At 24.1% G+C, this 13,843-nt stretch overlaps 1 protein-coding gene across 1 annotated transcript; it reads right to left on the reverse strand.

Moving 5' to 3' along the window:
• Window positions 1–5,425: 5,425 nt before the first annotated feature.
• On the reverse strand, window positions 5,426–6,147 carry LOC124935489 (NAC domain-containing protein 83-like). The gene is made up of 3 exons (XM_047475919.1): window positions 5,973–6,147; window positions 5,647–5,901; window positions 5,426–5,529 (listed from the first exon to the last, which is right to left on the reverse strand). The coding sequence occupies exons 1-3, from the start codon at window positions 6,145–6,147 to the stop codon at window positions 5,426–5,428; spliced, it is 534 nt and encodes a 177-aa protein (XP_047331875.1).
• Between the last annotated feature and the right edge of the window lie 7,696 nt (window positions 6,148–13,843).

Below are 13,843 nucleotides of genomic sequence, written 5' to 3' on the forward strand. Positions count from 1 at the left end.
TGAAACAACTGATCAGATCCAGAAGGAGATCCAAAGAAAGAAGAAGAAGAAGACAGAAGTGAGTGTTGTGAAAACATGGTGATCAATATTTATAATAATGGTGGAAGCAATATTTTACAAGATTCACCACATATTCACCAAATCTATTTGTTGTGACCAACTCTCAAAAAAAAGTCAAAAACCACTTTCTTTAATGAGATTTACCATATATATGTATGATCCATGTCAAAAGTTCTACTTTTTTTTTTTTAATATCCATCAATAAAATGTCTTTCTTTGTTTTCCATTATTTTTAATAAAATGATTATATTATATATATTTTGAAACATTAAATTAGTTAATTAATCGAGCATAATATCTTTTTAAAAGTTATGACGTTAAAATTTAAAATTATAATGTAGTTTGTTTGACTAATTAATCTGTAAATAATTTGGAACCTTCTAATTTCACATCTAGTTTAAAATATGGAATTGAATTTTGTCCAATTCGAGTCTGTGTTTCAAAAATTTCTTATGATGTGCCAAACGTGTTATTGTTTATGTCTTGATGACGGAAGTTAATTTAACAATCTTATATGTTGTTCGTTTATGTTTTTCTGATAATCTTATAAGTTGTCGTTGATGTCTTGATGACTTAGCTTAAGCTAAGAATCTTATATATTGTCGATTATATCTTGATGACATAACTTAATTTAATAATTTTATTTGTTTGTGTTCGAATCTTGATCACATAATTTAATTTATATAATTTTAGTTTAAACGTGTTAATTAAAATATAATATTTTTTTAATATTTAGTATCATGTAATGGGGTATACGTCGGGATCTGGTATCCGACGAATTGGAGATGAGAATATAAATAGAGATACTCGGGTTCAGGGTCGGGGTCAGATAGTAAATTGAAAATCGGGTTCGGGGATGGATACTTCACTACCGGGTGGGCAAAGTATCTGTTGTCATTCCTAATTTCATTGGCGCTGAACATGGAGTTCAAAAAGGCTGAATATGAATTTCTTTATTAAAAAAAATAAGTTTTTTAACTGAAATAGGCGTTGAACATGTAGTTCATTGGCTCTTAAAATAATAAACCGTTTGAAAAAAAAATTAAGTTAAAAAATTTGTTTTTTTTTATTATTAAAACTAAGTTAAAATACTTAGTTTTTTTGAAAATTTTTTATCATATGTTCTTGTCATATTTAAGTAAAAAAATTAATTTTTAAAAAAAAAAATTATAATGTTCAATGCCAATGAAAGTTCAGCGCCATTGAACAACATGTTCAGCGCGAATGAACTCCTTGTTCTTGTCATTTTTCAGTTAAAAAAATTTAATTTTTTTTCATGTTCATCCCATTTGAACTTTATGTTCCGCTCCAAAGAACTCAATATTCAGCCCTTTTGAAGTTCATGTTCAACACTTTTTTAGTTTAGAAAACTTAGTTTTTTTTTAAAAAAAAAACAGTTAATTTTTTTCTACACAAATTCATGTTTTTTTATTAAAAGAACATGAACATATTTTTAAAAATGTCATTTATTTTCACAACAGAGATATAAGCCGTCGCGACTATAAAAGAAGTTGTCAGTCGTCGGTTAGAGAAATGAACCAAATATATTTTTACCAGAGAGAGGTGAGAGAAAAAGATGAAATAGAGTCTTCAATAGCCGGATAGGAAAATGAACAAAAATATATTTTTGGCCGATAGTTGATAGAGAGATGAAATGACAGATTTGAGAGAGAAAGAGATTTGTTTCGTTACTTTTTTTTTTTTTTTTTTTCTCTCTTAAACATGTGACAGACCAATAGCTTTGTTTTTGTTACAATTTCGTGCCCGATCATCATTTCTCTTTCTTGTTATTAAATTTAAAATAAACATTTGGTCCCAAAAACATTTCAATTTTGAGTTATTTTTCGCTAGTTCGGGCTCTTGGTGTAATTCTCGTGTGTTGCTATATTTTATGGTCTGTCGACCCCAAAAACTAGCCATGGCTAAGTTTCTAACTGGTTTTCTGAAGCCACGACCGAGAAATACAACTAGCGAATAAAATGAACACTCTCGCATGGTTTTCGATCGAAAAGATCAACCTTGTCATTGTTTCTAACCTAGGATTCCACATGCTCGCCATCCGACTAAGAAAACAAGGTCACTGGCGAGATTTTCAGTCAGTCGACCGAGAAATATAGCGAGCCCCATGCCAACGACAGTTTTTTTCTGCCTATAAGCCATCTGGTCAAGAGTTTTCAGCAATGACATTGTTTTCGACCGAGAAAACTAGTGATGACATTATTCATTGTTGTCTGTAATTTATTTATAAGCCGTCGCGCCGAAAAAAGAAGTTGTTAATAGCCGGTTAGAGAAATAAACAAAATATATTTTTGCCGGAGAAAGTTGAGAGAAAAAGATGAAATGAAGTCGTCAATAGCCGGACAGGAAAATAAACAAAATATATTTTTGGCCGAGAGTTGATTGAGAGATGAAATGACAGAATTGAGAGAGAAAGAGATTTTTTTCATTACTTTTTTGCCTTTTTTTTCTTTTCTTTTATCTCTCTTACACATGTGACAGACCAGTAGTTTTTCTTTTGTTATAATTTCCTTTTTCTTTTGTTATAATTTCGTGCCCTATCATTTCCTTTGATTATATATTGTTGTTATTAAATTTAAAATAAACATTTGGTCCCAAAAACATTTTAATTTTGATTTTTTTTCGCTAGTTCGTGTTCTTGGTGTTTGTGTGTGTTTTGATTTTAGGGTCGGCCACCCCCAAAACTAGTCATGGCTAAGTTTCTAACTGATTTTCTGAAGCCACGACCGAGAAATACAGCTAGCGACTAAAATGAACGCTCTTGCATGGTTTTCAATCGAGAAGATCAACCTTGTCATTTTTTCAGTCGACCAAGAAATCTAGCGAGCCCCATGCCAACGACCGTGTTTTTCTGCCTAAAAGCTATATGGCGGTCGAAAAATAGTGATGACATTATTCATTGTTGTGTGTAATTTATTTATTTCTATGCCTGAATTAATTTTTTTTATTAAATTATAAAATGAAAAAATTAAGGTTTTGCACAAAAATTTGAATAAGGAATTGTTTGACCGAATATTTGATTTTTCTTGGTTGAAATCGATATATTTATAATTATTTAAATATTTCTAATTTCGATGTCGAATTTAATAATTTTCTAGCCATTTTGAATTTTTTTCGAATTTTTTCTAAATTCTTCTAACACATTTTTTTTTTAACTTTAAAAAATTATTTATGCCTAAGCATGTTATATTTGTCTAACATTTATTTATTTATTTGTTTTTTCGATTTTATATACTTGTACACATTTATTTTCATTCTTGTGTTTTTTATTTTTTTTTAAATCACATAAATTAAATATTCTTCTTCTTTAACTTGTATTTTTAAATCTATAAATAATATTCTTCTTTAACTTTTATTTATTTATTATTATTTTTTGTTTGGTTTAGAAAAAGGTATAGCTAAACTAATTGGGTTTAGTTACTTTTTACTGCTTTATTATTTTATTTTATTTTTAATTTGTATTGATGTTTGTTATATTACTAGATGAGTAATTTTGATTGTAAAATATTTTTAATTTTCCAAAATAGGTGATGTCTTTCTTGAGTCATTCTTTTCCAAATTTTAAACTTAATTTATTTATTGTTTTCAATCACATGTTTCACTTTTATTTTCTTTTTTCATTTATATAAAATAGTTTAAAACATGATTCCAATTTTAATATATAATTCTAATTAATATGAATATTTATACTTAAAAAATTGCAATTATTTATCATGTTATGTTTGTTTAGAGAAAAGTACTATAAGAAATTGGAACGAAAATCAAATTTAACTCCATTATTTCATTTTTGTTATATGTTTGAATTGATGTAATTGTAATTAAAATTTAATTACTATGTTAAAAAATCCTAAACTTAGATTTGAAAGTGTACGTGACGATCCAAATTTTTGAAACAAATTAGTGTGGCCTTAAAAAAATAATAAGAAAATTTTAAATAAAACGAGTGAGTAAATATAAATTTTACCATTTTTTAATAAATAGATAATCCAATAGTGAATTATATTGAATTGTTTTAAGAAATTATAGGGTAATATCACATTTTTACAACAATTTTTTTATATTTATTTTTTTTAGGTGTAACCCAACATTGTCCCTGAATATAGTGAATTAAAACTTAAATAATCATATATTTTAAAATTCAATTAGAACTATATTTCCAAACACTTAACATTAAAAATAAAATAATCACTAAGGTATCTCAAGTGAGAAACGTTTTTGGATAAAAAAAACTTAACTTTGATTATCACTAATAATATCTTAAATGAAAGTCAGTGTAATCGTGTTGATTTTTTAATATTTAAAAAAAAGATATATATTAGAATTTAATTTCAAGTTTAGAAAAAATGAAACTTAAGTTTTATTTTGAACTAAATAAAATGTTTTTTTTTGTATATATTAAATTTCATTGAGAACCAAACATACCTTAATGATATGTAATTAAGTCTATGTTTGGCCTATAAAATCTTTCACATTATTCTTTAGAGACTTTTTAAATTAACAACTATTAGTGAAAATTTAATGATAAAGATAACACCTGAAACTTTGTTTTGTACTATGATAACTAGTGTGAAATAGAATTATTATAATATTTTGGAAAAACAAGATTATTAATATGATAGATTATCAGATTAGAAAATATTAAAACTTTGTATAAAAGGTTTTAGTACAAAAAATAAGTTTCTCTACCAAATTCAAGATATTAGATTATATTAAAGAAGTGAAACTAACTTTTTTTTTTAATTAAAAATAATAAAATAAATAATAAATAATATTCTTCTTTAACTTTTATTATTATTTTTTTGTTTATTTTAGAAAAAGTAGTAGACTAATTGGATTTAGTTACTTTTTACTGCTTTGTTGTTTTATTTTTTAAAATTTGTTTCCTCTTTATAAGATGATGTTAGTAAGAACTCTCAATTTATAGTTAACTTATATAAAAACTATGTTTATTGTTATTATTTTAATTTTAATAAATAATTAATTTGATATAAATACTGGTTAATGGACATAAAAGTACTATGTAAGAACAAATTTTGAAATTATGAAAATAAAACAAATATAACAGTTTCTTAAACAATAATAAAATTACATAATTTCCCTCCTCCATTGATTATTTTCATACGACCCTCAATTACTCACAATCCTTCACCATTTTTTAAAGGTCAAGAACCCTAAAACATGCTAAGGTTTATTGCTGCTGCTGCTGCTGCTTTCCTCTTGATGATCTGGTTCATGGGTAAGAGGGCTTTCCACCGTAATCTCACTTGAATCGGAAGAAGAAGAAGAAGAAGAAGAAGAAGAAGAAGATGAAAAAGAAGAAGAAGAAGAAGAAAAAGAAGAAGAAGGATCAACGGTCAGATCGTAGAAGAACCGCATCTTCGCCTCCTTCTTTCGATAAATCTTGCTCAGAACCCAGTTCTTGTTCATGGCGGCCGCAGCATTGTCCGAGCTCTGCACAATTTACGTTTCCCAAACTGATAACTTGTCAAGATTAAGGTTTAAGATATGAAACATGGGTGATGGGTACCTTGGAAAGTTTGATCTTTTTCTTGGGATTGACGGCTGAACCGTCAGCGGCGGCGGAAGGCGCAGGCATGCGATACTGGTGCATGAACCAATCGGTCTCGAAACCGTTTGGAAACATGCCTCTGTAATAGACAAAGATTTTCATCATACCCAGAATTACTTCATTTCCCTCTGAAGCCACGATTTGTCTGTCGATTCCGGTGGCCTTCCAGTAGCCGAAGGAGAGGCTGGGGATGTCCCCATTTGGGTAAATGGCTTCATTGACGCTGAAGAAGTATTTCTCTTTCTCAGAATCACCTGCGCCGGAAAAGATTAATAGAATTCGAAATCAACTGACAGACAGGGGATCAGAAAAAACAAGAATGTACCTGGCAAATCCCATGGATCCGATTTACAGATTTCAAATTCGGGTATAATGAGAGAGGGCAATGGGCGGGACATGACCTTATTGCGCAGGTAATGAAGAATGAGCTCTTCATCTTTCGGTTCGAACTTAAAACCAGTTGGAAGTCTCATTAAGACACCATTCTTGACACTCTCCATTGAAACAGCTGATCAGAGAGAATAAGATAGAAAGAAAGAAGAAGATATGTGAGTGTTGTGAATATATGGGGAGCTTTTATAATGTTATAAGGAATTAGGAAGGGTGGGGAGCTTCACCATACACAAACGAAACCCCATTTGGAGTGAACAACACTCAAACCCACTTCTTTTATTATTAGAATTTTAATCAAAACAACACTTGTATGATCCATGTCAAAAGTTCTACCTTTTTTATAATTACTCCTATAAAAAAGGCCACTTTTGGGATTTCAAATAAGACCATTAAGAGCTTGTTTGATCTTGGTTTTCTATTATTAAAAAAATCAATTATATCACATATAATTTCAATCATCAAATTAGTTAATTAATCGAGCATAATTTCTTATAATAGTTGACACTGCCTCTTTTTTTCAGTCGACATATAATGCGGCATCCATATTGAATTTGTCAAATTTGCATATTGTGATTCCAAATTTCTCGTGTCGAGGCCAAGCGTGTTGTCGTTTATGCCTTGGTGTTTAAGTGTTGTCGTATATGTCTCGATGATATAGTTTAAATTGATAATCTTATCATTTTGTCTTTTATGTGTCGTTTACCTAGCTTAATTTTAGTAATCTCGTTATATTGTCGTTTATATTTTGATGGCACAACTTAATTTAATAATTTCACCGTGTTTTCGTTTATATCTTGATGTCAACTTAATTTAATAATTTTATTTTATTGTTGTTTATATTTAATGACAAAACTTAGTAATTTATTAATTATTCTAACTTGCAAAGAAGTATTTACAAAATAAATCGGGTATTCAAAATATCAATAAGGTATTTAGGAAGTAAAAGTAAATGTTACACATTTTGAAATTCAAGTAAGAGGAAAAACTAAATTCAAGCTTATAAGGTAAACACTCAACTTTCAAGGTATAGTCAATTGTGATTGTAGATGAGTTAAGAAAAATCAAGACACAAGAAGAACTCTCTCTTTCTATGTTTTGTCTTCCGCTATTTGAATAATTTCTCTTTATTTTTCTTATGATTTATTGTTTGTTCTATATATGACAGCTTATCTTATAATTTGATCAATTATAATGTTATGAGAAAATTTATAATTGTAATCGAGGTAGAGTGAAATTGATACTTTAATTACTAAATTGTTAAAAAATAATAATAATAAGATTTTCTTCACATTTGACCATTAAAAAAAACAAAGGCAACACTAGAATGTAATAAAAGCCATCTAAACCAAGTCTTGGAGGGGAAACAAATAAGTGATGTTCTTTGCGTGAATTATTTGGATTCTTTATTTGAATAAATAAATAAAATCTTCAATTATATTAATTTACTATAACTTTTTCTTTTATATATTTTTTTATGAAGATAAGTTTTGAGGATTACCATAAGCAAGAATGAAGTGTCAAAATGTAGATACATACTTTTGAGTTTTTCAAGTTATTTTTAATTGTTGATCATTGTAATAATTTTGTTTATGACTAAAAATTATATAATGTTAAGATGTATTATTATTTTTGTCTTAGAATTGTAATTTACAAGTGATAAAATTAAACTTAATAAACCACATAAATATATTTTTCAAGAATTCTAATCAATTCAAATATCACCCTGACCCAATTTTGGGTAGTCTTCAAGTATTAATTAATTATCAATATGTGGATGAGAGTTTTGAGTCATGTCTATCGGTTTAACTCCTTTTCCCCCAATTTTAAGCTTATATTTAGTAACTTTTACATGGGAAAGTTATTGTCTTATATCACATTTTATTTATAATAAACATTGATCTTAAAGAGATATAAAAAAAACATTTCTTGATTTTGGATGGATTATATGACTCTGATTAATATGACTAAATAATTTTCTGTATTATTTATCATATTATGTTTGTAATGGAAACCTATTATAATTCAAAATGAAAGGAAATCAAATTAATTTAATTCATATGTTTAACTTAGGGTACATATTTAAATAGTTAATGTAGTAAAAAAAAAGCTCACGTATGTACTGATAAAACTAGTATTTAAATATACGTAATATCAAAAATTGGCTTATTTATCATCTTTTAGTAAACTATGGTTAATTTTTATTTTTTAATTTATATATTTATTAATTAAATATTAATATATTTTCTCTCTCATTTTCTTTTATTAATAAATAAACCCTTTATTTTTATATTTTTTATAAATATTTTTATATAAGTATTTTTATTATTGATTATTTTAATTTTATTATATATATCCGTCATTAATTATTTTAATTTTATATTTTTTCTTCTTTTTTATTATTATTTTTATATTAAAATTAATTATTAGTTATTTTAAAATTGTTTGGTCTCAATGATTGAATATAACAATAACTTATATTTTCAATAATAAAAATTCTTTAATACAAAAATAAATAAATTAATATTTAGATAATAATAACAACTCATTCATCGAACACTAAAAAAATAATAATTAAATATTAGACAAAATAATGTTAATTGCTATTACTATAAGTCCTGAATAAAAATTAAATAAAAAATTATTAATTTTTTTTTGTTATATTAAATTAAATAAATATTACTTTAAATAAATATTTCAATAAAATATAAAATTCATAAATAAGTTGTTAAAGTTTTTTCAAAAATAAGAATTTAAGATTTATTAGAAATAAAAATTAATAAAAAAAAATAAGATGAAATAAAAAAAAAACTAATATAAAAATAATAAAAAATTTAAAAATAAATAAAATTACCTGATTTAATCCATGTAAAAGAAGGATAGAGAAAATATATTAATATTTAATTAATAAATATATAAATTTAAAAATAAAAATTAACTATGGTTATTAAAAGAGGCTAAATGAGCTAACTTTTAATAGTACGTATGTTTAAATGAATTTTTATTAGTACATACGTCTAAGTGAGTTTTTTTCCATTGATGTAACTAGCACACATCCCCACGTTGCAAAATTAGTTAAACTCGGAAGATTTCGTGCGATGCACACAGATAAAAATATAAATAAAATAATAATAATATGTATTTAATTTTAAATTTTTTAATAAATTACGAATAATATATTAAAATAAAAAATAAAACTCTCTCATCCCACATTTTATTCAATTCGATAAAATAACTTATCTTCTCACATATCTCATCACATATTTTTTTGAATGAACATCTAATATTGTGACCTTATATTTTTATTTTGGTCAATCAAATATTTGATTCATATTTTTTAATATTTAAAATCGTGACTTCACATTATAGCCAATCAAATATTTAATTCATATTTTTTTTAAACCACTTTCAATTGATATCGGTCTATTATCTCTCGACAAACCACATCTCAATCACACTTGGGTAAAATGTTGTACTTGGTTTGTTAGCTTGCGAGTTTGAAACATACATATAACATTTTTAATTTTATTTTTAACTGTTTTAAGTTTATGGGCGGGTCAACCCACAATCCGATCTAAGTATTTATTTACTCTCACATATATATTCAAATTAACCACAACTCTCGATCCGACAATCCGAACACTTTAAAAATTAAGCATCATTATATATTATATATATATATATATTAAATTATTACACTTTAAAAATATTTTAGAATTAATAATTAAGATCATATATTTTCAAAATTAATTTATAAATTTTAAATAAATTCAAATGAAATGTAAGATAATTTTTTAAGTAAATTGATTAATTTAATATGAATCTATTTAAAAAGAGATAAAATTGAAATTATCTTTAAATGAAAAATGTTATTAAATTTGTTAATATATATAATTAAAGTATATTCTAGACCATCCTATTAATTAAATTAAAATAAAATATTTAAAAATTAATAATATTTTTAATAAAAAAATATTGTTTAAAGTTAAATTATTTTTAAATAAATTCATCATTATAAAATAAAAGAAATTATTAAATATATATTTAAATATGGTACAATTGCAACAATAAAACATATGAAAATGAGCAAATAATAAAAATTTTGAACATTTTCTACCTCTCATAATCGACCAATATCTATCTTCACATTTGGCATTTTTCTCCAACTAATTTGTCATTATCGATCACATTATACCCTCATTTTGTGCATTTGATTCAATTTAAACCACCATTCTCTTAATTCCTCAAATTCGTTCACATCTCATCTAAAATCTGACAATTCTTTTAATCTCTCAAATTTACACTCACATATACCATCATCGTAATTATTTTAATCTTTATAATACACCTTTTAAAATGCGCATCAACTAATACACAAAACATAATCTTATGTTTGAAATGTGAATACACCACTTGTGATTATTGAATTTTATTATAATTTTGTGTTTTGTGTATGAATATATTTGGTATATAAACACGAATATATAAAAAAATATTTTATAAAAAATAATTTAACATTTTAGTTAGAGAGGTAAAAATATTTTTATAATTTAATATTTAATTATATAGTACAAAATTATATAGTACAAAATAATTAATAAAAATAGAATTATGATAAATATATATATAAATATATATATATATATATATATATATATATATATATATATATATATAATTATAATTATTTAGTACAAAATTCAAGTAATCTTAAAATATAAGACTAAAAATTAAAAACAAATATAGTGACGTATCTAATAAATATATAAAAAAAATATTTAACCTAATAAAAATAAATGAAGAAAAAAAAGTAATATAAAAGAAAGAAAAATAATCAAACAAATTAATTTATTTTTATTTAAATATATCATAAATTAATTTTTAAATAAGTTTTATACATATAATTAATGTTTAATATTTAATATATAATTATATAAATTATAAAATTATGTCAAGTTGTCTGGGCGACTCTCTAATTACTATGATCGCTCACTTTTAGAATGGTCACCTCCTTCAACTTTTTGGTTAAACATAACGGTTTAAGTTTAAAATATTATTTTTTTTATATATTATCTTTAATATTATTTTTATATTTATATATATAATTATTAAATCTCTTATATATATAATAATATATATATATATATTATCATTAATTTTTATATTTATATCATTATTAAATCTCTTATATATATTATTTATATTTATATATATATAAATAAATAAATAAAAATTTTAAAATAGTTTATATATATTATCTTTAATCATTAATTATATATATTTATATAATATATATTTTAAAAAAAATTTAAAGGTTAAAAGTAATATAACTTTCCAATTACTCAAATACTTTTTAACTCTTAAATTATTTTTAAAATATATATTATATAAATATTACATATAAATTAATGATTAAAAATAATGTATATAAATTATATATATATATATATATATTATATAAATTATTTTAAATTTTATTTTATAGAGATATAGATAAAAATAAATTATATAAATATATATATATATATATATTATCTATATATTATATAAAATATTTAATAATTATATAAATATAAAAATTAATAATAATATATATAATATTATATATAAGCGATTTAATAATTCAAATAATTTATAAAGATAATATATAAAAAATAATATTAAAGATAATATATAAAAAATAATATTTAAAGCTTAAAGTGTTATGTTTAACCAAAAAGTTGACGGAAGGATGACCTTTCTAAAAGTTGAAAGGGTGATTTGTTTCAAAAAAAAATAATTTAAGGGCTAAAAGTGAACCGAATAATTAGAGGGTCACCTATATAATTTGACCTTATTAATACATGAACACTTACACCCCTACTACGATAGATACGAATGATATATTCATTATTTTGGCCAATCAATGATATCCAATCACTCACCAAGTTTACCCTCATTTTAAATATTATACAATAATAAATATTTTTAAAATTAATATGAAGGGTTTTTCTATGCTAAAATCTATATATAATAAATTTTCTTATATATAAATTTTATATTTTTAATAATTAATTTATATTTTATTTTCTCTCATCATCTCATTCATATATATATATATATTATAATTATTTGGATTATAAAATAATTAATTTAAATTTATCATATAAGAAGAGAAAAAAAAAAGTTAATTAAAAGAGATAAATATATATATTAAAAGTAAAAAATAATTAAAATAGATAAATTAAGAAATATGAATTACCTAATAATGGTGGATGTTTTATAAAGCTTATATAGTAAGCAAGCGTCATTATATATATATATATATATATATATATATTAATTAATTAATTTGAATATTTAATTTAAATATTTTATAAAAATTAAAGTAAAATTATTCTTATTTAAAAAAGTCCTAAATATAGATTTTGTAAGTAAATATAGTAAAAATAAAACTTAAATAATCATATATATTTTGTAATTCAATTAGAAAGTTTTTCAAAATCCTTACTTTAGAAACAAAATAGAAATACATAATGGTTTCAACTTTCCTTAGATTTAATACAATTAGGGAATTATTGATATAGAAAAATAGGACATGTAACTTCTTCTCCAATATTTTCAATTGATCTTTCGATACTACAATTTATGAAATTAGAAAATAAGAAAAGAATAATATAGTTCAATGAAATTTGAAATGATATTAGAAAAACATGAAGATTTTTTAACACCTTAATTAAACAATTTAATCATTAGAATAAATGAGACATTAATATCAATCAAATTACTAAATCTGATTGAATTCTCAAGAAAGTTTCTTATATAAAATTGTAAGCAATTGTTGGCATACTTGAATGAAATGTAATTTTTATTTTATTATGGAATAAACAATGTTTTTTTAATTATTTAGCCTTTTTATCATTTTTCTCTCCATACAAATTGTAACCCCGTCAAATTCCTATTGTATCGGGTCATGTGGAAAAGCTCGAGTTTCGAGAAGTTTAACATCAATTTGCGTGTCAATAGTTTTCTTTTAAAATAAAATATAATTTTTAAAAGATGTCATTAATATATGACAGCGTTTTGAAAATAATTAATTGTGGGATTCAATTTTAAATAATTCAAGGATTTATTAAATTATAATTTGATTTAAAAATCCATTAACTTAAATTAATTAAACATAATTAATTTGAAAGATTATTTATTTTAAAACAAAGTCGTCAATTGATTTTTGAAAATCAATAAAAGTTGACAAACGTATTGACCAAAGTTTTCTTTGAGTTCGTAGTTTGTTGATATTCGGGAAAGGGCTTTCGCGCTTCATCTTTCGTACCCGTTTTAAAAATGGTATCTACTTATAAAATTAGTTTTTTGAAAATCGGTTGTATAACGTTTGAGTTTTAACCAATTATACTTCCGCTCCTAGTCATGATTTTAGGTTTTAACTTTATTTAAAATATTAAAACAACAATATTTAAATGATGGTACCTGTTGCAGATGATAACTAGAGTGGAAACACCTAAATAATATTACTAGGGTTTGTTTTTATCGGTCGAGGTCAAAAAACTCTCGGTTTGGGATCTTTGGTCGGAGTGTCGAAGTCCCTCGGTCGAGGTGCTAAGGACTCTCGGTCATTGGCTGATCTTACCAGTTTAGGTGTAAAAACCTATCAGTCTTGGGTTAGCCTGGGCTAAGTTTCACGGTCGAGGCGTATAAACATCTTGGTTTTGGGATAGCTCTAGGCGAAGTCCCTCGATCTTGGGTGCGGGAGCTCTCAGACCTGGTGTTAGAACTCTCGGTCCTAGGTTAGGACTCTTAGTCTTAAGG

The sequence above is a fragment of the Impatiens glandulifera genome, chromosome 4, assembly GCF_907164915.1.
Source record: "Impatiens glandulifera chromosome 4, dImpGla2.1, whole genome shotgun sequence".
NCBI classification, from domain to species: Eukaryota; Viridiplantae; Streptophyta; class Magnoliopsida; order Ericales; family Balsaminaceae; genus Impatiens; species Impatiens glandulifera.

Bases quoted from the DNA above. Each gene is read 5' to 3' on its own strand.
- LOC124935489 (XM_047475919.1), bottom strand. From the start codon at position 6,147: ATGGAGAGTGTCAAGAATGGTGTCTTAATGAGACTTCCAACTGGTTTT. The intron at 5,902-5,972 runs GTACATTCTTGT...TTTCCGGCGCAG, and splicing joins GGATCCATGGGATTTGCCAG to GTGATTCTGAGAAAGAGAAA. The intron at 5,530-5,646 runs GTTCAGCCGTCA...TAAATTGTGCAG, and splicing joins GCCTTCCGCCGCCGCTGACG to AGCTCGGACAATGCTGCGGC.